This window comes from Chrysemys picta, chromosome 9 (genome assembly GCF_011386835.1).
Source record: "Chrysemys picta bellii isolate R12L10 chromosome 9, ASM1138683v2, whole genome shotgun sequence".
NCBI classification, from domain to species: domain Eukaryota; kingdom Metazoa; phylum Chordata; order Testudines; family Emydidae; genus Chrysemys; species Chrysemys picta.
Genome location: NC_088799.1, coordinates 56,587,476 through 56,610,579, shown reverse-complemented (window position 1 = coordinate 56,610,579; position 23,104 = coordinate 56,587,476). Strand labels below are relative to the sequence as shown.

The 23,104-nt window shown below is 47.5% G+C and overlaps 1 protein-coding gene across 21 annotated transcripts in view; it reads right to left on the bottom strand.

Moving 5' to 3' along the window:
• The window catches only part of KIF1A (kinesin family member 1A), a 198,361-nt gene that overhangs the window by 20,515 nt on the left and 154,742 nt on the right, over positions 1–23,104 (bottom strand). For 13 of the 21 annotated variants that reach the window (XM_065557170.1, XM_065557163.1, XM_065557174.1 and 10 more), the window contains 4 exons: positions 21,760–21,786; positions 3,971–4,085; positions 2,236–2,369; positions 376–437 (listed from right to left, as the gene is read on the bottom strand). In XM_065557170.1, the coding sequence (XP_065413242.1) occupies positions 376–437; positions 2,236–2,369; positions 3,971–4,085; positions 21,760–21,786 (338 nt within the window). The remainder of the gene's footprint in view (positions 1–375; positions 438–2,235; positions 2,370–3,970; positions 4,086–21,759; positions 21,787–23,104) is intronic. The other 8 variants (XM_065557164.1, XM_065557166.1, XM_065557176.1 and 5 more) reach the window with 1 other exon arrangement.

Sequence of the window (23,104 nt, the reverse complement as noted above, 5' to 3'; positions counted from 1 at the left end):
GTTTTTGTGTGTGTGTGTGTGTGTGTGTGTGTGTCAGAGTTTGGGGAAATAACGACATGCATAGACTAGCTGTTCTCCATCTCCTTCCCCCCCCCCCCACGTAGCATGCTGGAGTGCTGCAGGTGCTGACCTTCACAACCTGTCATCTAATGAAGACAGAAAGGGCCACACATATTAATCCACTTAAGCCAATGGCATTACACCAGGGATGGATTTGACCCCCAAAGTTTAAGTCCTTTTACAAAATAAGTAGCCAAAACAATCCAACCCCAAAATGAATCCCAGGGGTTTTGGTCCCCTTTAAGTTCCAGCAATGGAGTCCCCATGGGGGAAATAACCCCTAAAGCAACCCAGAGATAGAGATGAGCTTCCCACCTGGACTGCCGGCATCAGCCACACGGCAAAGGCTGAGCTCATACACCCCAGTCACACGGTTACTGCAAGCAAACAGAAGGCAACAGGTTACACACTGCTGAGGACAGATGCTCCTCACACAGCCCCTCTTCTGAGGGAGGCAGTGGCTGGGAGGTGGCATCTAGGGAAATGGGGCTCATGTCCCAGCTGTGACAATGCTGGGTGTACCCTAGTTCTCATTACTAAGCGACTAGCCAGCAATAACAATGAGGTACAAAATTTGTTAGAAGAGCGTTGAACAAGCTCTTGCTCTGGCAATGTCCTTCAAATTCTCCTCCTGAATCTTCATGCTCATGTAGTGGGGCCTGCAGTTCTGGGACTGAGTCCACTTCCTGCTCTCTAGCACATTGCAACAAAGGGTTAGTAGTGCATTGAACAACCTCAAGTGATTCTTCTTTTCTCCCAGGGAAAATCCTGGGAGAAAAGGACTGGACATGGGTCCCTTCAGAGCCCATCAGTGCTGCCTCTGTGCTGGTTGAGTGGGTAGGTGGCGGTCATGAGGTACTTCCTCTTCCTTGCCAGCTTGAGAACAGCAATCCTACAGCCCCAGCACACTGTGCCACTACTAGATAACCAGGTTAGCCAGCATCCTCCCATGGCACACAGTATCTGGATCCTGGGGCTGTTATAATGCACTGATTTCTCTATTTCCGGACAAGGGAGGAAGGAAAGGAGAGAAAGATAATTATAGACCATTCCAGAACCTCAGCGTTAGTCCCTGTTCTCATGTCCCTTCTGGCAGAGAACAATGCACGTGAACACGCAGCACTGCACAATCACCAGGAAACAAGGGCCTGATTCTTCATGACTTTGCACTTTATATAATCATTTTCCCCTATGAAGTGAGTACAATCATTTGCCCCTATCCAGATCAGAACAGTAGCATTTCACACTCACCCACTGTGCACAAATTTCACTGTCTACACAAGGTGTGAGGCCGTGGGGAACCAGGTGCATGATTTCTAGCTGTGCCAGACAGAATATATTTCCTGTGATATCCTTGTTATAGGACTGCACTTGATGCAGCTTGTTCAAGGCTATGTTACCAATCCAACCCCTCAGAACAGGCTATTCCATTTAGTTTCTTACAAACATAACAAAGCCCTCACCCCATGCTCTGGGTGGCCCAGCACAGTTTCATTTCACAGTGCAATAGCATGATAGAACAGACTGCTTTTTCAACCCTAAAAAATACAAACCAGCAAACAAAATAAAAGCCCTCCACAACAGACATCATAACTTTTCCAGCCCTGAATCGCACCCTCAAGACATGTTTGCAAAAAGAAATTCTGTTTTAGTTAATAAAGTTCAGGTTTTTGTCAAAAAACAACAACTTTTGTTTGGTATTTGGTAATAGTTTTAAACCAAAACACTTTCTTGATAAAAACCTGAAAACTTTCAACAACAATGAACAAATCTTTTTCATCAACCCTTTTTTGCAGGAGAAAATAATCATTTCCTGGCCAGCTCTGGTTATCCCACCCTCTGCATGACAAACACAGAGCTCCTCTGGAATCAATTACATCAATAAATCAGGATCCTCTGATAAGGAACCTGCAGTGTGTGGAACTAGTTTATTCACTTAATAGAGTGGTAAGGGCCAGATTTGCAAAAGTATTTGATGCAGATAGAAGCCTAGTGGGATATTTAAAAGCTGCTAGGTGCCCAAATACCTTTGAGGATTTGGGCCTAAGTGCCTTGGGAAGGTTTGGGGTGACTAGCACTATGGACAACTAAGACATTGTCACTGTTAATAACCATTGCTAATTATTCTTCAGTGTCTTCCTTCCTCCTTTTAAAAAGGAAAGGAAATTCCTCTACCTCTCCGAGGCTCGCAGGCTCCCGCTGCCAAAGAGATTGCGGATGGAGCGAGATGCTGGAAGTTTGGCATCTCTGGAGTAGAAGACCATGCAGAAATCTTTGGTGATCACAGCTGGCTGGGTGCAGTTCTCCATCTGCAGTAGGGTGGAGAAAGAGGATGAAGGGAGAATTATGGAGATGGCTCGTAATGAGGCTAACGTCAACTCCTCCCCATCAATTTGAGTGAGGGATGACAGTGTCTGTAATGTTAGTAAAGACCACTGTGTCTGAGTGGTCCATATTCAGAGAGAAGAGCACATCTGACTAGACAATGGTGATTTCATGGCTTTATCATATGTCATTTCCTAATATACATGCCTCAAACTACGAGGCTGGCCATTCTAGAATGACTCAAGCATGCCCAGGGAAAGTGGATATTAACTGGATTACTTCTTTCCTGCTTTACACTTGGGACTTCGCAAAGACCAAACTGCCTACTGTATAAAGAATATTCAGCAGAGGGTTGTGGGCTTGATTCTCCACTATGCCAAGCCATTCTGCTCCCTTGGTCCTGGGCTTCTGCAAGAAGATTTCCCCACCACTCTGATAAATAGCTTTTGGGAGGGAAGGGCCAACCTTAGAGAAAATGCCTGTCCTCACAGAGTTAATAGTCTTCAGAAAAACTAGGCCTAAACCAAGCAAGGGCACTTTAAAATGGGCTCTGCCTTTTCAGGAACATGCTCAATGAATGTTAAGTAGCCCCCTGCCTTTCTCCTGCTGCTGATTATAACCAGCCCTTTCTTCTCTGCTACATGGAGTGACCTCCTTCTTTGTGTTCCTGACACCAGCTGTCTAGTTTTCAGCGTTTCTCCTTCCAGATGCTGCCCGGAGCTGAACTTTCCATCTACCCCCAAACTGCACTGTTTATTTTGTCTGTTAGCACTGGGTCCCATCCAACCAGGTGCTGAGCACCCTTGACTCCCACTGATCTTGCAGGAGACACTCTGCTCCGCACAGGACCACTCCTGCTGACAGTAGTCGCCAAGCAACTGAAGTCCTGTCCCAATCCAACAGCCCTACTCCGATGACAGCACTCTGGCACTGGAAAACAATCATCCGTGACACTGCAGGGAACTGCTAACCATCTGGAGGAGAACACAAGCTCAGAGAGATGGATACAGCGTGCAGAGAAACACCAAGTGCTGGACTGTCACCTGACAATGCAGCCTGAGGAAGGGCTTGTGTGTAGCGGTGCTGCTCTACAAGCAGGGCATGACTCAGATTCTAACTTTCTCCCAAGCATTGGTTCTGGTGTTCAGGCTGGTGGGCTGCTGTGTTGGTGGTGGCTGCACTCCCTCCCTCCCACCTGCACAGGGTGTGGAGTAGCAGCCTGTATCGGCTTTGGCAATGAGCACCCCTTATGCCCTGTTACTGCCAGAGGTGTAGCAATGTTCCCAGCAGAGCCTGATGGTTCTAATTCTGCACTGCACCAATTTCAGTGGAGCTACCCTACTGTAAAACTGGCATGCTGGAGTGGGGACTCAGGCCCTGCAGCTCTGGGTTATCTGGCAGTCTAAGAACTGTCTGCACGTGAGGCATAGTGTACATTGCACAAACATCTTGAGTTACTTGGAAGAACTGGAGTAGCTCATGCTAGGGACTGGAGTAGAGGGGAGGTGGAAGAACCTTGATCTCACAGACCATATTGACTACTCTGCGCTGACAGGCAGGTTAAGGAACACGGGAAGGTTCTTGCCTCAATGTAAGCAGACAGGGTAATGAAGATTTTCTCTCTGTAAGGGGTGACTCGGTTCAACAGCAGGGAGTTATGCATGGAGCTGTCCCACGCTGCTTCAAACTGGTAAAACGTTCTGGAAGGAAACAGCAGAGGCCTGGTAAAAACACAACTACACCTTAAGTTAGAGCTGCAGAAACATGTAACATGCACGCACATAACCACATTTGTGACAGATGGGCAGCCATTCTGGAGTTCTCAGGTTCAAGTCAACTCTCAGAAGGGGCAGGCTGAGGGGAAAACACCCCCCCACCCCCAGCTCTGAAAGATATTGTAACATTTCCGTGAGGAAGCTTCATTTGAGGGGTTTGCATTGCAAATTTGAGGAAGAATCTTCTGTGTGGATTACACATGGACAGAGATTTGAAAGCAGTGGGATGCAGCCTACTGGCAATACTATGGAAATGGGAGGAGTGCGAGAAGGACAGAAAGAAAGCTAGAGGAGGAGATGGAGAAAAGGAAATAGCTGTATCAGCACCAGGTACTGTCTCTAGCCAAAAGAAATGTGCAGCACTCCAGGACCACATATGTGCAGTTAAACGTGGATAACAAACAGGCTTCCTTCCACGCAAAGGAAGAATGACTTTTCTGTGAGCATGGTCAGAACGGAAAAGAGTGAGGATGCTTAGCGGAGTGATTGCTGTCATCTCTCTCAGGCACTTTATGCTCTCAGTGATTTTTTTACCTTTTACCTGACACCAAAACCCACCAATTCCCTCCAAGGTTAAGCTGTGAGCTCAAAGTGTCCATCAAAGCTTGGCAGTTAATTCCTTCCTACTGTTCATCTCTGGCACACAGCCACGGGCTCTGAGCCAATTCAGCATTGGCCTAAGTGAGTTCAACTCCAGTGAAGTCAATGGAGCGCCATAGTGCCAGGGTGAATTTGACCCTCCATGTTCATTGTCCCCTTGCTCCCCCCACCTCATTTAATGTCTGTGCTAAATTAAGGGGGCCTGGGCTGACAGAGGAATTTAATATCCATGGCCCCAAAGCATTTAAACATGGGCTTAACTAAAGTACTGCTTAAGTGGCTTTGAAGTCAAGGGGATGTAAGCATGTGCCTAACATTAAGCATATGTTTCCATGCTTTGCTGAATAGAGATGGATTTCTGAATCAGGGCCCAGGCTCATTCTTTCTAAACACCTCCACTCTGGCCACCAACATATCCACTCATTGTCCCTTTCTCCTGTGAAATTAGCTGCACTGATCTCAAGAAGTAAATATGTGCATATACTGGAATACAGAGCTGGGCTTTTGGGAAGTTTGCCTGCCAAATTAATGCAGTTTTGGGAGAAACAAGCTGGTACCATAAAAGATATCAATCTTGCCCACAAGTAATCGGAACTGGTAGCAACTGTGCTCTGCTGTACTTCCTGGAAACACCACTTCTAAAGACAGGACTTCCATGAAGGACATCACACTTCTTGCCCTATCATTTTTAGGGTCAATATTTTCTGGCTGGAACAAATTAAGCTCAGGTCCCAAAATCCCGGACCTGTCCTGGGTCATTAGAACAGTCCACTGTGCTAACGGTCTCTTTGTTGAACCCATCTAGCTCTCAGCTCTAGTGTTTCGGGTTCAACTTCCAGCATACTGAAGACTACTTTTGAAAGCCACACTCAGAAGCCAATCAAAGATGACATCTACTCAGGACTCCCCCTAATTTCCGTTTGAGCATACTCGAGAAGACATGATTCAAAATCATTTCCACACAGACATTCCATCATCACAGCTCACCAACACTCAGTGTCAACATAGTCAAACATCTTTTTAACAAGATCCCAGGACTGTTCTTAGAAAATGATGTGTTGGATTGGACCCCACTCTGGGGAGCAGGGAGAGACTCTTGTCAAACCACATTTGACTGTGTTTGTTGATACACTTATCTCATTTTAAACACCACATTGTAAATAACATGAGATGATTGTTTTGGAACATGTCACAAACACAAACTAAATGAGAAAGACCAGCACCACTGTTAGAAACAAGTCACTCCAAAGGGAAGGATATAAGATAAGGAAAGGAGGATTATAAGAAAAAGGAGCAAAAAGCAGAGGAACAAGTCCGAGGAGAAAGTGAAAAGCAGAAGGGAACAGACCGAGCAAGTACGTGTGAAAAAAGTGAGAGAGAAATACCTAGTGTAATTTCCCAGTGAAATGCTATAATTGGACGGCAACCCAAAACACAAATACAAACATACGCACACACAAAGAAATTTAAATGTCAGAAAGCATTGTTCATATGGGGTCGGGTAACAAGCTAACTCCACAGCTCCAGGGGGTGTGGGTGGGTGTGGAGTGGTGGCAGTCAGAGCTAGTTGTGAGTTTGCTGCTGGTGGGGAACCAGGAAGGAAACAAATATCACATTCTCTCCATCCTCATGGTGGTGATGTAATAGGATGAACCCTGGGCCAGACAGTTTCACAGAACCCTGGATATGCAAAGGATTCCCACACCCACCCTCTGCGCACAATAGGGGAATTTAGATTCTGTTCATTCAATTAATGGGCTTTCCTGCCCTGCTGTATCAGTGGATCTCTGCCCTCCTGCAGAGAACACCCTCTTTTATAACAAAAGAGGAACCCATTGTCCGTGCTCCTTAGGGCATGGATTACAGAACCTGCTGAAACTAGGTTCCATTGCCCCTCATGCAGTCAGAGATGGGAAAGATTTTACCATGCATTTTCACTAATAGCATAACAGCCTTTCAGCTCCCTTCCAAGAAAGATGCTATTAGGAGTGCATCATTTCTATCACGCTGGTGGGCAACTGATGTTATTAATGTCAAAGATGTGCCATCTCAAAGAGCCACAGACACAGCATGCTGTGTGGTTGAGAACTTGGGACTAAATATGCACCTTTTAAATGTAAGGGTAAGGAATGAGCAGTGCAGATCTTGTGAGAAACAAATGGACCCTCAGCATATACCTGCTGCTGTGAGTGCTCTTTCATCTGGATGCCCCAAGACAGCCATTTGTTTTGAGAGCTCCTTCCCACCCATTAGACCAAAAATCAACTTCAGCCCTATTCCCTCTGGAGAGGGGAAGGGTACCCAGTTTCCAGTTATTCAAATTCAGAGTTTATGCCAATTCACTTTGATCCTGAGCTGCAATCCCCTTGTTGTTCCAGACCAGGTCCTCTCTTGAGTTGGGTCTCCCAATCCCAACAAACTGCACTGAGTAGTCGGGTGGTTTTGCAATATATCAAAATGTGGTGGATGAGGCCACCGCACACCCTTTTCACTTGTTAGCTGATCCAAAATTTGCACTCTGGTCCTGTAGCGGGGTAGTCCCCCATTCCCTGGTCTGGAAAGGGTTACTGCCAGCCTGGAGAGAGGGCTGGGGCTGGGGCTGCGAGCTAAAAGCTAGGCTGATTGGGGAAGCAGCCATAGCTGGGCCACGCCCCAATCAGACCTCAGCTGGCCCTGATAAAAGGGCTATGAGCCAGGAGCTAGACACACTCTCCCTCCAGCTTCAGAGGGAGAAGGGCACTTGAGACAGAGCAGTGCTGGGGAAAGGGAGGAGGAGCTGGGGAGCTCCAGCCTAGCAACTCCCCAGGCTGCAGACCTTGATAGAGGCCTATGCAGGTACAGGGGGCTGGGAGGAGCAGCCTGGGGTTAAGCAGAGGCAGCTGGTCCGATCCCCCCTTGCCAATGATGAGTGGCCTTTTACAGACTGCAGTTTTCCCCAGTGAGCTAGATGATGACTGGCAGTAGCCACTGAAGCAAGGTGGGGTTAGAGGGTTGGGGGTTCCCCTGGGAGGGGAGACGCAGACTGTGGGTTACTGCTGGAGGCAGAACCCAGAGGGTAAGGGGCACCAGGGTCCAGGAAGGACACGGGGGCCAGAGGCAGGTGAGACACCGGCCAACAGAGGGTGTTCCAAGCTGAACAAGAGCTAATTCCTGAGACTACCAGCAGGAGGCGCCGCACCCGTGAGTTGTCACATCGCTACAGGTCCCCAGACTAGTGAATTAGCCCAATGCACCGTGGAAGTTCTGTCATTGCTCATTCATGCATGTTTTCAATCCTGAAGCCAAAAACTTTTTCATAACACAGAACAAAGCTAAGGATAACTTGCAGTAGACTGAGCAAACTGTTAGTTCCAACAAAGAGAACAGGGGACTTCTAGTGCAAATTGTTTTAAAAAGTAAATACTGTATTTTGCAATGCGCCTCCCTAAAGAAACTAAACCAAACCAGTCAAATGTTGTAAAGCACAAACCATGTCCCTTCTTTTCCCCTCCTCCTACCCAGCCCCCAAACTGGAAAGACATTCTGATGTGCCTGCTCTGGTATGATCCCACTGGTTAGGGCCTGAGCAGGGCTGGCCTTACCATCAGGTGAACTGAGGCGGCCGCCCAGAGTGTAGAAAACTGTGTCTGCTGCTGGTGCATATGTATTCTCTCTGCTCTAGGTGCAGGGCCGGCTCCAGGATTTTGGCCACCCCAAGCAGCCAAAAAAAAAAAAAAAAAAAAATGCCGCGATCGCGATCTGCGTCGGCAATTCGGCAGGAGGTCCTTCGCTCCGAGAAGGAGTGAGGGACCGTCCGCCGAACTGCCGCCGAATAGCTGGACATGCCGCCCCTCTCCAGATTGGCCACCCCAAGCACCTGCTTGCCAGGCTGGTGCCTGGAGCCGGCCCTGTCTAGGTGCACAGAGATGGTGAAGTGCTGTGCTGGAGGAAGGAGGGCACAAGAGACATAACAGGCAGGCAGGAGAAAAGGTGAGAGGGAATAACAGAAAGCAGCAGGAGCTGCAGGGAGAGAGAGGAGGAGGAGCCTCTTATGTACCTCTCTAGCACCCCCAGGAGCCTGAACTGATTAACACCAGCTTCTGAGGGAGCTTCCTGTTTCCTGCTGCTTCCCTGAATCCACTTGAGAAGAACAGGCAATCAACTAGGGTTACCATACATCCGGATTTTCCCGTACATGGCCGGCTTTTTGGTCTTCAAATCCCCGTCTGGGAGGAATTTCCAAAAAGCCGAACATGTCCGGGGAAAAAAGGGAGGCATGGTAAGGGGACCGCCTCCTCCCCAGTGTTCAACTTTCCTGGCTCCCGCCACTCTCCCCAGCACAGCAGCAGCCGGAGCCCGGGAGGAGGCGGCTGTGAGCTGGGATGCTGCCGACAGGCGCTGCTCGGCCAGGGCTGGGGCCGGGCCGGAGCCACTCGGCCGGGGCTGGTGGGGCCGGGGGTTCTCGGCCGCTGGCCGGGGCTGGGCTGGGGGTGCTCGGCCGGAACCGGGGCCCAGGCCGATCCAGAGCTGCTGGGACCAGGGCTGGGGCTGCTCGGCCAGCGCCGCTTGGCCAGGGCCAGGCCAGAGGTGCTCGACTGGGCCAGTGGGGCCGGGGGTGCTCGGCCGTTGGCTGAAACTGGGGCCTGAGCCGAGCTGGGCCGGAGTGACCAGGGCTGGGAGTGCTCGGCCAGGGGCGGGGCCGGGCCGGAGCTGCTCGGCCGGGGCCGGTGGGTCCGGGGGTGCTCGGCCACTGGCCGGCGGCTGGAACTGGGGCCCGAGCCTAGCCGGAGCGACCAGAGCTGGGGGTGCTCGGCTGCTGGCCGGAACCAGGGCCCAAGCCGAGTCGGAGCGACTGGGGCTGAGGGTGCTCGGCCGGCGCCCCAGGGCCCGAGCTGGGTTGGAGCCGCCAGGGCCAGAGCCTCTTAGCCGGCTGCCGGAGGGAGCCGCTCGGCTGGAGGGGCCGGACTGGGCCATGTCTCCTCGCGCCCCCACTCCCTCCCCAGCCCCAGCTTACTTGCTGCCTGCCTGTTTCAGGCTTCCCACGAACATTTGATTTGCGGGAAGCAGGAGAGGGGGAGGAGCAGGGGGGCGGAGAGTTCAGGGGAGGGGGCAGAGTTGAGGTGGGGACTTTGGGGAAGGGGCGGAGTTGGGGCGGAGCCGGGGCCGGAGTTGGGGCAAGGCTGGGGCCCCTTGGAGTGTCCTCTTTTTCAGGGGCTCCAATATGGTAACCCTAAGTCAACTGAAGTAGTAGGAGCCAGTTAGGCCCTTAAGACGCTGATATCTTCCCTCACTCAGGCCCTGCTACCAGCCTGCTTATTAGTCCCCTTCAATAGAGTGTTGAGAGCCACTATAACTGGCAGAGAACAGCAGTCATGAGTGAAAGAAGAAACCGCCCCTCTGAGGCAGCATTCAGAAAAAGAAAGAAAGCAAAGGAAGCTTTTCTATCTAAACAGGAAGGAGCTCTCCTGAGATACATAGACACAAATGTTCATGGTGAGCCTTCCGGCCCCAGTGAGGATGTGAGTGGTGAGGAGATGCCTGATCTTCCAGTTAGTCAGAGTGCAGGTGACCTGGCAGCTACTGTAGCATCCATATCTCCATCTCAAATGGATGTAACCATGCACATCCCTGAAGAAAAGTGTAGATCAGAGAAGAGTGTGATGGAAGTGCAAGAAACAGCTGCTGCGGAGTTTTGTTCCTTAAATCTAGATGATCCAGGATTGTGGACCCACTTGAGCAGTAGCCTAAGGGACTTCCTTGTACTGCATGGGCCACAGCAAGTGAAAAACTTCACGTTCCCCAAAGACAATGAAAATAGAAATTTCCATCCAACACATTACTAGCGTGAAATCCCCAATGGTGACAAAGTGGAGAGGCCATGGCTTATGTACTCAAAAACCCAGAATGCTGCATACTGTTTTTGTTGCAAACTCTTCCAGTCTAATGTTCCAGCCACATTGGGTTCTACAGGAACAAAGAACTGGAAAAATCTGGCTAGAAATCTGACATGCCACGAGAAGGCAGCAAATCTCCAGAAAGCATTCCATAGGTGGAAAGAGTTTGAGATGAGAATAAGGTTAAAGGCCACCAGAGATGATCAGCATCAAGAGAAGATTGCATCAGAGTCTCTTTACTAGCAAAATGTTCTGAAAAGGCTCATTGCCATTGTGAGAATGCGTGCTACCCAAAACCTTGCACTGTGTGGCACTTCAGATCAGCTGCATGTGCCAAACAATGGAAACTTCCTTAAAACTGTGGAGCTGATGGCTGAGTTTGATGCTGTACTCCAGGAGCATCAAAGAAGGGTCACAACCCAAGAAATGTACACACACCACCACCTTGGAAAAACAATTCAAAATGAGATAATACAGTTACTGGCAACAAAAGTCAAACAGAAGATTGTGGCAGATCTGAAGTCAGCAAGATATTACTCTGTTATTCTGGACTGCACACCTGACATCAGCCATACGGAACAAATGACTTTAATGGTGCATTTTGTAACAACAACAGAACCCAGTGAAAATGTCCCTGCAATGGTGACTGTCAGAGAACATTTTCTAGAATTTATTCACATTGATGATATTACAGGAGCTATGTGATTCTTAAAAAGCTGGAAGATACGGGAATTGCAATAGCTGACATGAGAGGTCAGGGCTACGATAATGGTGCCAACATGAGAGGAAAGAACAGAGGAGTGCAGACACGGATCCGAGAGTTAAACCCTCAAGCTTTTTTTTCTCCCATGCGATTCTCATTCATTGAACTTGGTGGTCAGTGATGCAGCATCAGCGTCTAGTGAGGCTGCTGAATTTTTTAATGTAATTCAAAGCATCTATGTATTTTTCTCTGCATCAACTCATCAATAGCAAATTTTGAAGCAACATCTGGGAACATCCTCTCTGACACTGAAACCACTGAGTGCCATATGATGGGAAAGTCAAGTGGAGGCGATAAAGCCTATCAAACACCAAATTGGGAAGACAGATGATGCCATAGTTGCCATTATGGAGGATAATGCTATGACAGGAACTGTTCATGGGAGAACAGTGGCAGAGGGAAATGGAATCACCAGAAACATACATAATTTCAAATTTCTGTGTGGCGTAGTGTTGTGGCATGACATACTGTTTGAAATAAATGTTGTAAGCAAGAGACTCCAAGGTGTTGACCTTGATTTATCTGGAGCAATGGAACAACTGGACAAAGCAAAGTCATACCTACAGTCTTACTGGTCAGATAAGGGATTTCAAAACGTTCTGAAGAGTGCACACAAGTTGGCAGAGGAACTTCACACTGAAGCTATTTTCCCACTCATTCAAGAATACAAGAGTCACCGAAGAAGACATTTTGATTACGAGGCACGGGATAATCCCATAAGAGACTCCAAAGAACAATTCAAAATTGAATTTTTTAACCAGGTGCTAGATTGTGCAATACAGTCAGTTGAAGAACATTTCATGCAGCTCAAGGAACACAGCAGTATATTTGGGATGTTGTATGATATTCCAAAACTCCTCACTATACCTGAAGAAGACCTACACCAGCAATGCAGGGCACTAGAGACAGTGTTGACACATGATGACATGCACAATATTGATGCAAGTGATTTAGGTGATGAACTGAAAGCCCTTTCAAGATACATTTCAGCAGGATCAACTCCAAAGGCTGTTCTGGAATATATGTGCACAAATAAGATGACCACCCTCTTTCCAAATTATTTTGTTGCTCTGCGCATACTTCTAACACTTCCTGTAACAGTTGCCAGTGGAGAACACAGCTTCTCCAAACTGAAGTTAATAAAAACACATCTACGCTCCACAATGACACAGGAGAGGCTGGTCGGCCTTACAACCATCTCAATAGAGCATGAGCTGGCCCAGACTGTGGACCTTCAAGAAGCAGTTCAAATCTTTGCAGCCAAGAAGGCACGAAAAGCATCACTTTGATTATTCAAACAGATAAAAATGCCAGTGTTTACTATGCAGACAAGAAAAGTAACATTTGCTGTTCAGGCATTTGAAAGTTAAGTGTTACTTAAAATTTTTGAACAAGGCATTGTAAGTTGTTAGTTCTCCTTTATTGGGGTAGGTAGCAGAGCAGTACCATGAGAGGAGTAGAACAGGAAGAAGGCAGAATTGAGATCTTTCAAAGTTTTGGCCCAAGCGAGGGAGTATGGGGGCGTCATTTGAGCTCCCCGCCGCAGGTGCCAAAATGTTATGGGCTGGCTCTAGGCCTGAGGTGCAGTTATGGGGTAGGATTTAAACGTTTTCCCATAGCATGTGTTGAATTCCACCACAAGAGTCTGTGGCAACCCCCTTTGCAAAGACGTGAGAACCAGAAAGAGCTGGCATCTCCCACCCATGCTCTGGTTTGGTGGCACAAAGGGGCTGTAAGATAGGCTTACTGAGCCAGCTGAGCATCCCCAGAGTGGGGAATCCCTGGGGAGGCTAAAGCTATGTTGCCACTACACTAGCCACTCCCATAGTCCTCACTGCAGGGGATGTTGCCAGCGAGGGGCCTACCCAGAGCATTCAGGAAAGGCCTGGCTGGCATAATGACACCCTGGAGGCCAAACTGTGAGTGGAAAGCCACCTTTGCCCCCCATGACCCTGGCAATGGGCCTGCCCTGAGCACAGAGCTTGAGCAGACCAGACACCCAGGTATTACCTAGGCAATAATATTGTATTAGCCAAACAAAATATTGTGGGCCTGATTTTGATGTTAGTTTCACCAGTGTAAATCGGAAAACTGAATTCAGTGGCAGGGCACTGGAGTAAATGAGATCACAGCAATGCCCAATATTTGAAAACTCTTAGAGTTGTCAATGCACAATGGCCATGTGACTTGTCTGTAATTAGAGAAGAGCTTGGTAAAAAATATGAGCTGCATAGTAATTGCCTTGGAAGCGAACGCATGTTGATTTATGAGACAGAAATCATCATGTCCTGTATTTAACAAGTAATGCAAAGCTCCACAAATGCCATGGAAAGCAAGAGCACTTGCATAATACAAACCCTGCTGGATTTTCGAAGTAGAATTAAAAACAAAACCTAAATCTAAACCCAAGTGGAATAAAGAGTCTCCCCTTTCTCCGCTAAAAAGAATGATGGCAGAGTTTCATTTCTAATTTAAAACTTGATTCTGCAACACTTTACTCATCAAAGGAAATCAGTCTCTAGTAGTTAGGAATACTTTAGATTCGGGGTTGGGGTTTTTTAGGCCAAAGGAGAATTTGCTCTCAGTCCCTGTACTGGCTTCCACAGATCTCTTCCTAATGTTACTCCTGCCGTAAATGGCTAACTGCAAGATAAAGAATCAGACCAAAGACTAAGGATTCAGTAAAAGGAATCTCAGGTAGCTAGTCCATTACTCCTTTTCACAAATCTAGCCTAGGGGTAGGAAAAAAAACATTCCAAAATCAAGTTCCCAGGCTGCTGGTGCCCTTTACTCTGCCTCTGATGGCTAAAGAGTTAATTCACCAAAGGCCAAAGCTCACTGAAATCAAGAGAAAAGCTCCCACCAACTTCAAGTTTTGGATCAGGCCCTTAGTAATTAAATTCACTGCCCAAAACCTTTGTTGACCGAGTTACAGCTGAAGACCAGTGCCTTGTACCCTTCCAGAACAGCAATTCTTAGGTCCCTGCACAGCAGGCAATTCAGAGTTAAAGTGCACACCAGTCCCACTCCCCAACCTTAACTCTGCCCTCATTGAGTGATGCCCCAGTCTGCCCCATCACATATGATGACCTCTATGTTTCCAGGAGATACGGAGCACTGTGGAGGCCCTGGGAGAAACTGTCAGACCATGTCCTCACTAAGGTAAAAGAATAATGTAGGTCAGGCTTAGTGAGCACCAGCTGGCTACGCCTGAACCATTTCACCTGCTCTGCACACACCACTCCATAGCTGCCAGATGTCACCACCCTTGATCCTTGTCTTAAGGAGTCCCTCTGGAATATCATCTGTTTGACACTACACCCCATATTCGTCATGGGATATTATATGATTATGGCATAATTATGATGCATTTTGTACAAGATGGGTAATGTAATGTGTCATTGGAAAAGTTATGATTTGCTGAATATGATTATCCTATTAATATGCATGTATCATTTTTGTATTTGAAGGTATGAATATTGACTATGTATCAGTATTTCCAGAGTAAGCACATTTGAGAACACCCACAGCTAGCCTGTCAGGTACAACAGTGAAGGTAAACAGTGCTGATGGCCCATCAGCAAAGACAATGGACCATAGAAGAGCTTAGCCTTCCTGAGAACGCTCCAGCCAGCCTGTAAGTAATGGCTGCTATGAATCAGCAGGACATGCAAGGGCATGTGACCAGACCACATGACACTGAACTCCATTTTGATACCTGTATTTTTCCACAAGCTGGTCTGGGAACTGAGTTTGGAACAAAGGGTTCCTGCCATATGGTAAAGCTATATAAGGTGGGGTGAGACATCATCTACTGGCCTCACTCCCCACACAAGAGAACTCCTGGAAACACTTGAGGAAAAAAGATTGAACTGGGGGAAGTGCTGGTCCCAGGCCTAAAGGATTTTTAACCTGTGTATGGAAACCTGGTGAACTGCTTGTATCATCAGCCAGGGTGAGAAATTGCTAATTCGTATCCAATCTATCTAGTATGTTAGGCTTAGTTTGTGTTTTGTTTATTTGCTAGGTAACCTGCTTTGATCTGTTTGCTATCACTTAAAATCTATCTTTTGTAATTAGTGAACTTGGGTGTTTTTCTTTATCTAAACAAGGGAGCCTTTGAGTGAAGTGTCGGGGGAAAAACCTCAGCTTGGTTAACACAGGCTTGTTGCATATCCTCCCACATCGAGCGGAAGGTGAACTTTATAAAGGAGCTTACATTGTACAGATCCCCGTATGACGGTATTGTGATGGTTGGTGCCCCCCATAAGGTTTTATAAAAATATGCTTATGTGTGTGTGTGTGTATATATATATATAACATAACTAGAATGTGTAGTATGCTATATATGCCATGTAACATATCTCTGTAAAGGTTATGATCTACTAAATCTATTAATCCTATTTGTAGGCATGTATAATTTTTGTATTCAAAGTTATGAATATTGTCTGTATACTTGTTTGATTCGAAGTAGGCTGTAGTGAAGCAGTTGGTCAGCTTCCTGAGAAAAGACTATTCTCAGTAAGTGCCCAATCAAGAAACACTTAAGCCAACAATGAACTTGGAGACACCAATCCACATCTGGGCTTTCCCAGAAATGTGGCTTGGCTGGTAAGGACATGTGATTTGCCCAGGTGACTCCAAAACTCCATTTTGTAGCTGGACTTTGCATAGGAGACAAGAGGGGTCTCCACTCACAAGAGAGAGTCTATTTAAGCCTGTGGGAGACCCCTCAATTTGGTCTTCAGCTGGCTAAACAGAAGGCCTCTCCACCCCCAAAGATACCTGAAAGAAACTGGAACAAAGGACAGTGACTGCAAGGGGTGTGAGTGATTGCTGGACCCAGACTAAAAGGAGATTAGTCTGTAAAAGGAAGTATTCTGGAACTGGTGAGGATCTTATCTGTATTCAGTTCCTTACTGTATTAGACATAGACTTATGTGTTCTATTTTATTTTACTTGGTGTAGTTCACTTTGTTCTGTCTGTTACTACTTGGAATCACTTAAATCCTACTTTCTGTATTTAATAAAATCACTTTTACTTATTAATTAACCTAGAGTATGTATTAATGCCGGGGAGGGGGGGGGGGGAAACAGCTGTGCATACCTCTCTATCAATAAAAAGAACAGGAGTACTTGTGGCACCTTAGAGACTAACACATTTATTAGAGCATAAGCTTTCGTGGGCTACTGCCCACTTCTTCGGATGCATATAGAGTGGAACATATATTGAGGAGATATATATACACACATACAGAGAGCATGAACAGGTGGGAGTTGTCTTACCAACTCTGAGAGGCCAATTATAGAGGGCGAACAACTTATGAGTTTACCCTATATAAGCTTTATACAGGGTAAAATGGATTTATTTGGGTTTCAGACCCCATTGAGAGTTGGGCATCTGAGTGTTAAAGACAAGAACACTTCCGAGCACATGTACAGAATCCCCTGAGCTGAGTGCATCCCAGTTTCACTGAACTGCAGAGGGGGTGTGGCCCAGCACAAGAAAGCAGGAAAATGACAACCAGTGAAGCAGCTTCTAAACTAGAGGTGGCTAGGCTGGATGCAGAAAAGAAGGCAAAGAACCGGGAGTTTCAATTGAAACTCGAAGAGGCAGAGGAAGCCAGGGCTACCCACAAAAGAGCAATGGAGGCAGAAACAGCCAGGGTGGAGGCAAAAGAGACTGCCCACAAGAAAGCTATGGAGGCTGAAACAGCCAGGGTGGAGGCAGAAACAGCCAGGGCGGAAGCTGCCCACAAGAGAGCTATGGAGGCCCAGATTGAGGCCCAAAAGCATGAACTGGCTGTTATGGGGTTGAGGGGACAAAACCCTTCAGCTGGTGGCTCAACTTCCTCAAAAATCCACAAATGGGAGCAACTATGTCCACAGTATAATGAATCCAGCGATACTGCCAAATATTTCATCACCTTTGAGAGACTGTGCACCCTCCATGTAATTCCTGAAGATCAAAAGATAACCACATTGATAGCAAAATTGACTGGCAGAGCTCTGGACATATTCAATAAGATGCCTATTAATGATGCTTCAAACTATGGTAAATTTAAGGAACTGGTTTTAAACAGTTTCAGGTTACACCTGAAACCTACAGGGTTAAATTCAGAAGTCTTAAGAGGGGATCTGGATTAAGTAATGTGGCTTATGTAAATGAAATAAGAGGTTTGGTAAATAAGTGGGTAAGGGGGAAAGGCATTACAAGCTTAGAAGAAATGTGTGATTTGGTTACTCATGAACAATTCCTGAATATGTTCAGTGATGACATAAAACAGCATTTGTGGGACAAAAAGGTGGATGCAGTGGGTGAATTATCTAGATATGCAGACTCTTATGAGCAAGCACAAGCTGCAATCAAACATAAACCACTGGCAGAGGGTTGGGGGAAAGCAGAATCACTGTTTTACCCCTGGGACAAAGGAGCCTGGGTGTTCACCTCCCCAGTCCTCTGCTACTCGTCCCAAATTTCCTGTGCAAGCAGAGGAGCCCAAGAGGTGCTATAATTGTAAGTCCACTGAACACCTGAGGAATAAGTGTCCCTTGCTGAGTGGGAACAAGCAGCAAGTAACACATAAAACTGCTACTGTACTTCTCAGAGCACAGCTGCTGCCTCTTTCCACACAGGATTTGTAAAGCTTGCTTCCACACAACCAAGCAGTGAGCATATGCATGCTGTTAAATTGAATGGAAAAGTGCTTCTTGGCCTAAGAGATACGGGTGCTAAGATTTCTGTGGTCAGGAGGGACCTGATCCAGAAGAAGGATTTATTGCCTGGGAAACTAGCAGAATTGAAGTTGGTGGGGGGTTACAAAGTCCTTGCACCTTCAGCTAAAGTACACATGCAAACTGGGGGTTTACAGGCTGAACCGACCGTTGCAACGGTGGCACACAATTTTGCACCATTTCTACTTGGAAATGATTTCTTTAATGTGGCCGAATCTATCCCAAAGTTGGTTAGCAGTGAAAAGGAATATTGTGCTAAAAGCTTGGGGGGGGGTGTGGGGGTGTGTGAAGTCACATGGACTGCTAGGGGAATAGAAAAGTGTCTCTTAGGTTCCTCTGTAGCAGTAAAGAATGTAGCTTTGGGGGCAGGGATGGTTGTAGCCAGTTCTGTAGCCCCAGGGCTCAAGGCAAGTCCCAGAGAGAGTGGCTGGACAAAGCCATCTCTTGTCCCGTAATCAGCTCCCCGGGGGAGGGGGATGTACCACCTTATAGCAGGGGGGGCCACCCCAGCTGCTGACTGCCAGAAAGTTGCAGGTCAGCAGGGGGCAGGGCCTGCCCTGGGGTGCACAGAGACATGTGTCCCGAAGGTGGAAGTTGGGGTCCTGGTGATTGCTGGCAAGCCCAACCTGAGTGAAGAGGGGGGAATTTTGCTGGCCAGTGAAGGATCTGTCATAGCTGGTAGTTGTGAGCCCACAGCTGGACCAGGGTCACCTTCCCAGAGGGGAGCCCAAAGAGGAAAGCCCAGACGGAAGATGAGCGGGGGCTGGGAAATCCGACCATCTTTTGTAGGGAGGATCTTTCCCAGGAGGAGGGTGAAAAGTCTGCATTTAAAATGCCAGACCCCTCTCCTGTGAATCAGGTTTTAGGAAAAACTGGGGGTCAGATCTCTGGGAGGGGAGAGTCCATCCAGCTGACCTGTTGGGAACAAAGTGGGGTTTTACCAAACCAAGGCACTCCATTGAAAGATGTTGTTCTTGCAACTCTTGTAAGGGATAAAACTGTCTCTCCAAGACAGGAGGGGAAAAATCTCTGCATGGGTGAAACTTCACAAGGGAGTGCGGTCCAGCCCAGAGACATTCCAGGGGGATGGGCTGAGGGCAGGCATGGTTGCAGTACACCCTTTCCTTGCCAAAGCCTCAAAGGAATGCCTGAATTAAAAGCCTTCTCCCAAGAGGCAAAAAAATCCTTCTGTACTTAAAACAATAGAACAAGTTTATTATCTACACCAGTGTGCTTGGACTGAAGTGCCTAGAAAACTCCATTTGGGATAATAGGGTTTGTATGTATCATTTTCTAATAATAAATGACTGACTTTATATGAGCTTGTGTTGTCCAGGAGTGTTCTAGGCAGCACAAGATGCACATTTCTGCAGGAAAGTCGGACTGAAAATTTGCTGGTGTTGCCCTGCACTGTAATTCAAGAGTGGCTGTCTACAGCACTCACACAGTAAAACTGGGAGTGATTTACATGCTGGAGGTTCTGTGTGAGCAGACCAGAAGTCGTTACTCACAGCGAGGCAGTGTAAAAGGCACCCTAAGCTAGAGAATTGAGGGGACACAGCTGTTCAACAGTCCAGACTGTACCCTGGGTAATGTCACAATCCCATCCTCCCATGGGAAGTTTGTTGCATTGTTGTAGTCATGCTGCTCCCAGCATATGATCAAGACAAGATACGCGAAGTAATATCTTTTATTGGACCAACTTCTGTTGGTGGAAGATACAAGCTTCCAACCTTCACAGAGCTCTTCAGGGATATTACTTCACTGATCTTGTCTCTCTCAACATGGGAAGCATGAGACAGAGCAAGAAGGCCAATCAAAGGTCCCTTCTCCACAATTTTTTGGCTTTTTATAGTCTCATCTTTCCACTTCTCCCATCTGCTCTTTGCCTCTTCCTACTTTTTGTTGCCTGCTTCTGTATTTCCAGCACCCCCATCACAATGGTGTATATATAGCATCTACACATATCTATATATATCCCCACAGTCTCCCCCCTGGACCTATTTCCCTATAGCCTCCCCTCTGCCTTTATATCTCTGCCTTTTTCTCCTCCCCTCCCCACAAGTGAGCAGTTTATTAATGATATTGACAAGCACCAGTTACCCTTTGCTGGCTGGTGCCCACTAGTTATGGAACTGGGAACTTTTCTTTAAACAACACTAAATTACATGCAAAAAAACCAAAATTATCTGACAATTATGCACAGTTATACATTCAAAAGTCAAGAGAGCCAGTGCTAGGGTTGAACATACCTTAGCACTGCTTCTTGTGTGTATGCACGTACAGAGGGCCATATCCCCGATTGGTATAAATTGGCACAGTTCCATTGACTTCAGTGGGCCAGATCCCCCTTGGTATTAACTGGCACAGCTCCACTGAAGTCAATTCAATAGTAAAACTATTACATAGTAATAAGATGACCCCAGTATCCCTGCAGCCTACAGGCTGCAATCATATCAAGATTTGACTCTGAGATGAGAGTGCATTAACTTACAGTTCCAAACACTTTCCCCTGGTAATGTCCAAAGAACAAGGGGCCAGCCCTTCAGCTGGTGTAAACCTGCAATGGAGCCATGCTGCTCTACACCAGCTGAGGATCTGGCCCATTATCTCCCTTCAGCACTCAGAGGGTCAGACCAGATGATCACATGATGATAGGCTGAAGGGGAGAGGGATAGCTCAGTGGTTTGAGCATTGGCTTGCTAAACCCAAGGTTGTGAGTTCAGTCCTTGAGGGGGCCATTTAGGGATCTGGGGCAAAAATCTGTCTGGGGACTGGTCCTGCTTTGAGCAGGGGGTTGGACTAGATAATCTCCTGTGATATTCTATGATACTCCTTTCTGACCTTAAAAACCTTGGGGCCTGATTTTCAGCTATGCCAAGTTATACTGATCTGGCAGTGGAAAGGGGCCTTAAAATGGGTGTTCACTTTGAGGCCCCATTAAATTTGCAGAGGGATGTTAAGGGGCCTTAGCAAAACTGAGAATTCAAGCCAGTGAATCTGTGACTCCACGGAGGTTTCTTTGGTAGAAATTCTGTCAAGCAGGCCAGAGAATAACAAGCTTGGGTGAAATCCTGCCTCACTGGAGACAATGGCAAAACTCCCACCAACTTCAGTGAAGCCAGGGTTTCACCTGTTATGTCCCTTCCTTCTACATGCAGCTTGTACATTGCTCCCAAACTCAGCTATGTTGCTTCCATTTCTCTCTCCTTAACAACCTTCATACAGTATCTATTCCAAAGTGCCCCGCCCCATCCACACACTGCAGTCTAGCCTCTCACGCAGTCTGGGTCAGCTCCCAGCTCCCCAAAACTGCTCCTGGGCCCAAGCTGGGAGAGGGTACAAGAGGGGGAAGGATGGTCTTTGCCAAATGTCACTAAGTTACAACAACAGCAAAATCGGAGGAAAAGCCAGCCAGAGGAACAGAGGCTAACAAGAGAGCAATCCAAACAAACAGGGAAGCCCAAGGGACAGAAACGGAACAAAAGAGCAGCCCAGAGACGTGGAAGAGAAAGGGAAGCCAGTGGATGGAGTGTCTGGAAATTAAAGTTCTGTCTCTGAGGGGGAGGAAGAGTGCCAAGGACGGGAGAGGAAGTGAAGAAAAAAACCCAAGGGAAACAAATACTACCTAGGCATATCCGAATCAAGAAACTGCCTGCAAAAACACAAAACAATCACATGGTTAGTGTGGGTTCAAATGGACGGCAGCAGCAGCAGCAGCATTGTAAGGAAGTGATTCAGAAGCCTAATGCCTCCACGCAGCCCCTGCTGCCCTTCCTTGCCTCATGCAGGGCAGCAGGGTTGCAGCCAAGGGGCCAGGCACCTTGTAGGCATGGGTGGATGTGTGAGCAGCGTGCTGAGGGGCAACGGCTGTGGCCTGGGTTGTCGTCTGGGGAGTCGTAAAGGGGAAGAGACCAGATCCCCCTCCTGACGGTGGTGACAGAGTGTGAACAAGAAACATCCTTATCTGGGCTGGCTAGGGTGAGGAGCAGGAGTGACAATCCTAGCTGCAGGGGCTATTTGCAGTGGAAACCTAAAGCATGCCTGAGCCTGTGGGGGAAGAGCCTGGGGCTGCTGGCGCTACAGGCTAAAGCCAACTCCTTGAGGGCCTACGTAACACCTCCACAGTGAGACCTTTCCTGATTCTCCTCAGGAACAACTTACACTGAAACATCAGTGGTGGGGGAGAAGGGCAGTCCAGGGGATGGTCCCAAGGCCTGCTTGCTGCAATGAAGACTGAAGGACATACAAGAGCAAAGCAGGGAGCAAAAGCAGTTCAGAAAGTGGGTTAGATGCATCCCATTCCATTGGCTCTCATCCCTTTATCCCTACATCCAGGATCTCCCCATTGTTAAGGTCAAACCAAGCAAAAAGCCCATGCAGGGTTGAAGCAAAGGAAATTTGTGAAGATGTTTCCTTCCATTGTCCTGTGGAAATTCAATCCTCTTTTCCTTTTCACATGTTCCAGTTACCCCTCCTTCTCCCTGCACCACCCCTTCTGCCCATGCTTCTGGTCCCAGTTGAGGAGAGAGGCAGTGAGCCAAGGTTTCCATCCCTGGGAGAGAGCAGTGCATTTTCACACACCCAGTTTAGATTCTGGGACAGAAAGCTATATAAAAACCTGAGGCCCTGGGTCCCTCAAGTTGTAAGCAATGCCTCCCCTTTGCTTGGTAAACAGTCTTGTGACAAGCAACTCTGCAAACAAGCACCTCTCCACTCTCTGGAGAACTCCATGCCAGGACTGAAATCCCCTGCCCAGAATGACCTCTTCTAGCGTGCAGGGCTCAAACAGGGAGGAAGAAGAGGGAGAAATTCCCAAGGTGCTACAGCATTGCTCTCATGTGTGGAGTAGGGCAAAAGAATGAGCACTGCAGTCACACTGTGCTATGTCAGATTTAATGGGCCAGATCCCCAGCTGGTGCAAATCAGCCCTAGCTCCACTGGAGTCACTGAGTCAGATCCCCAGCTGGTGT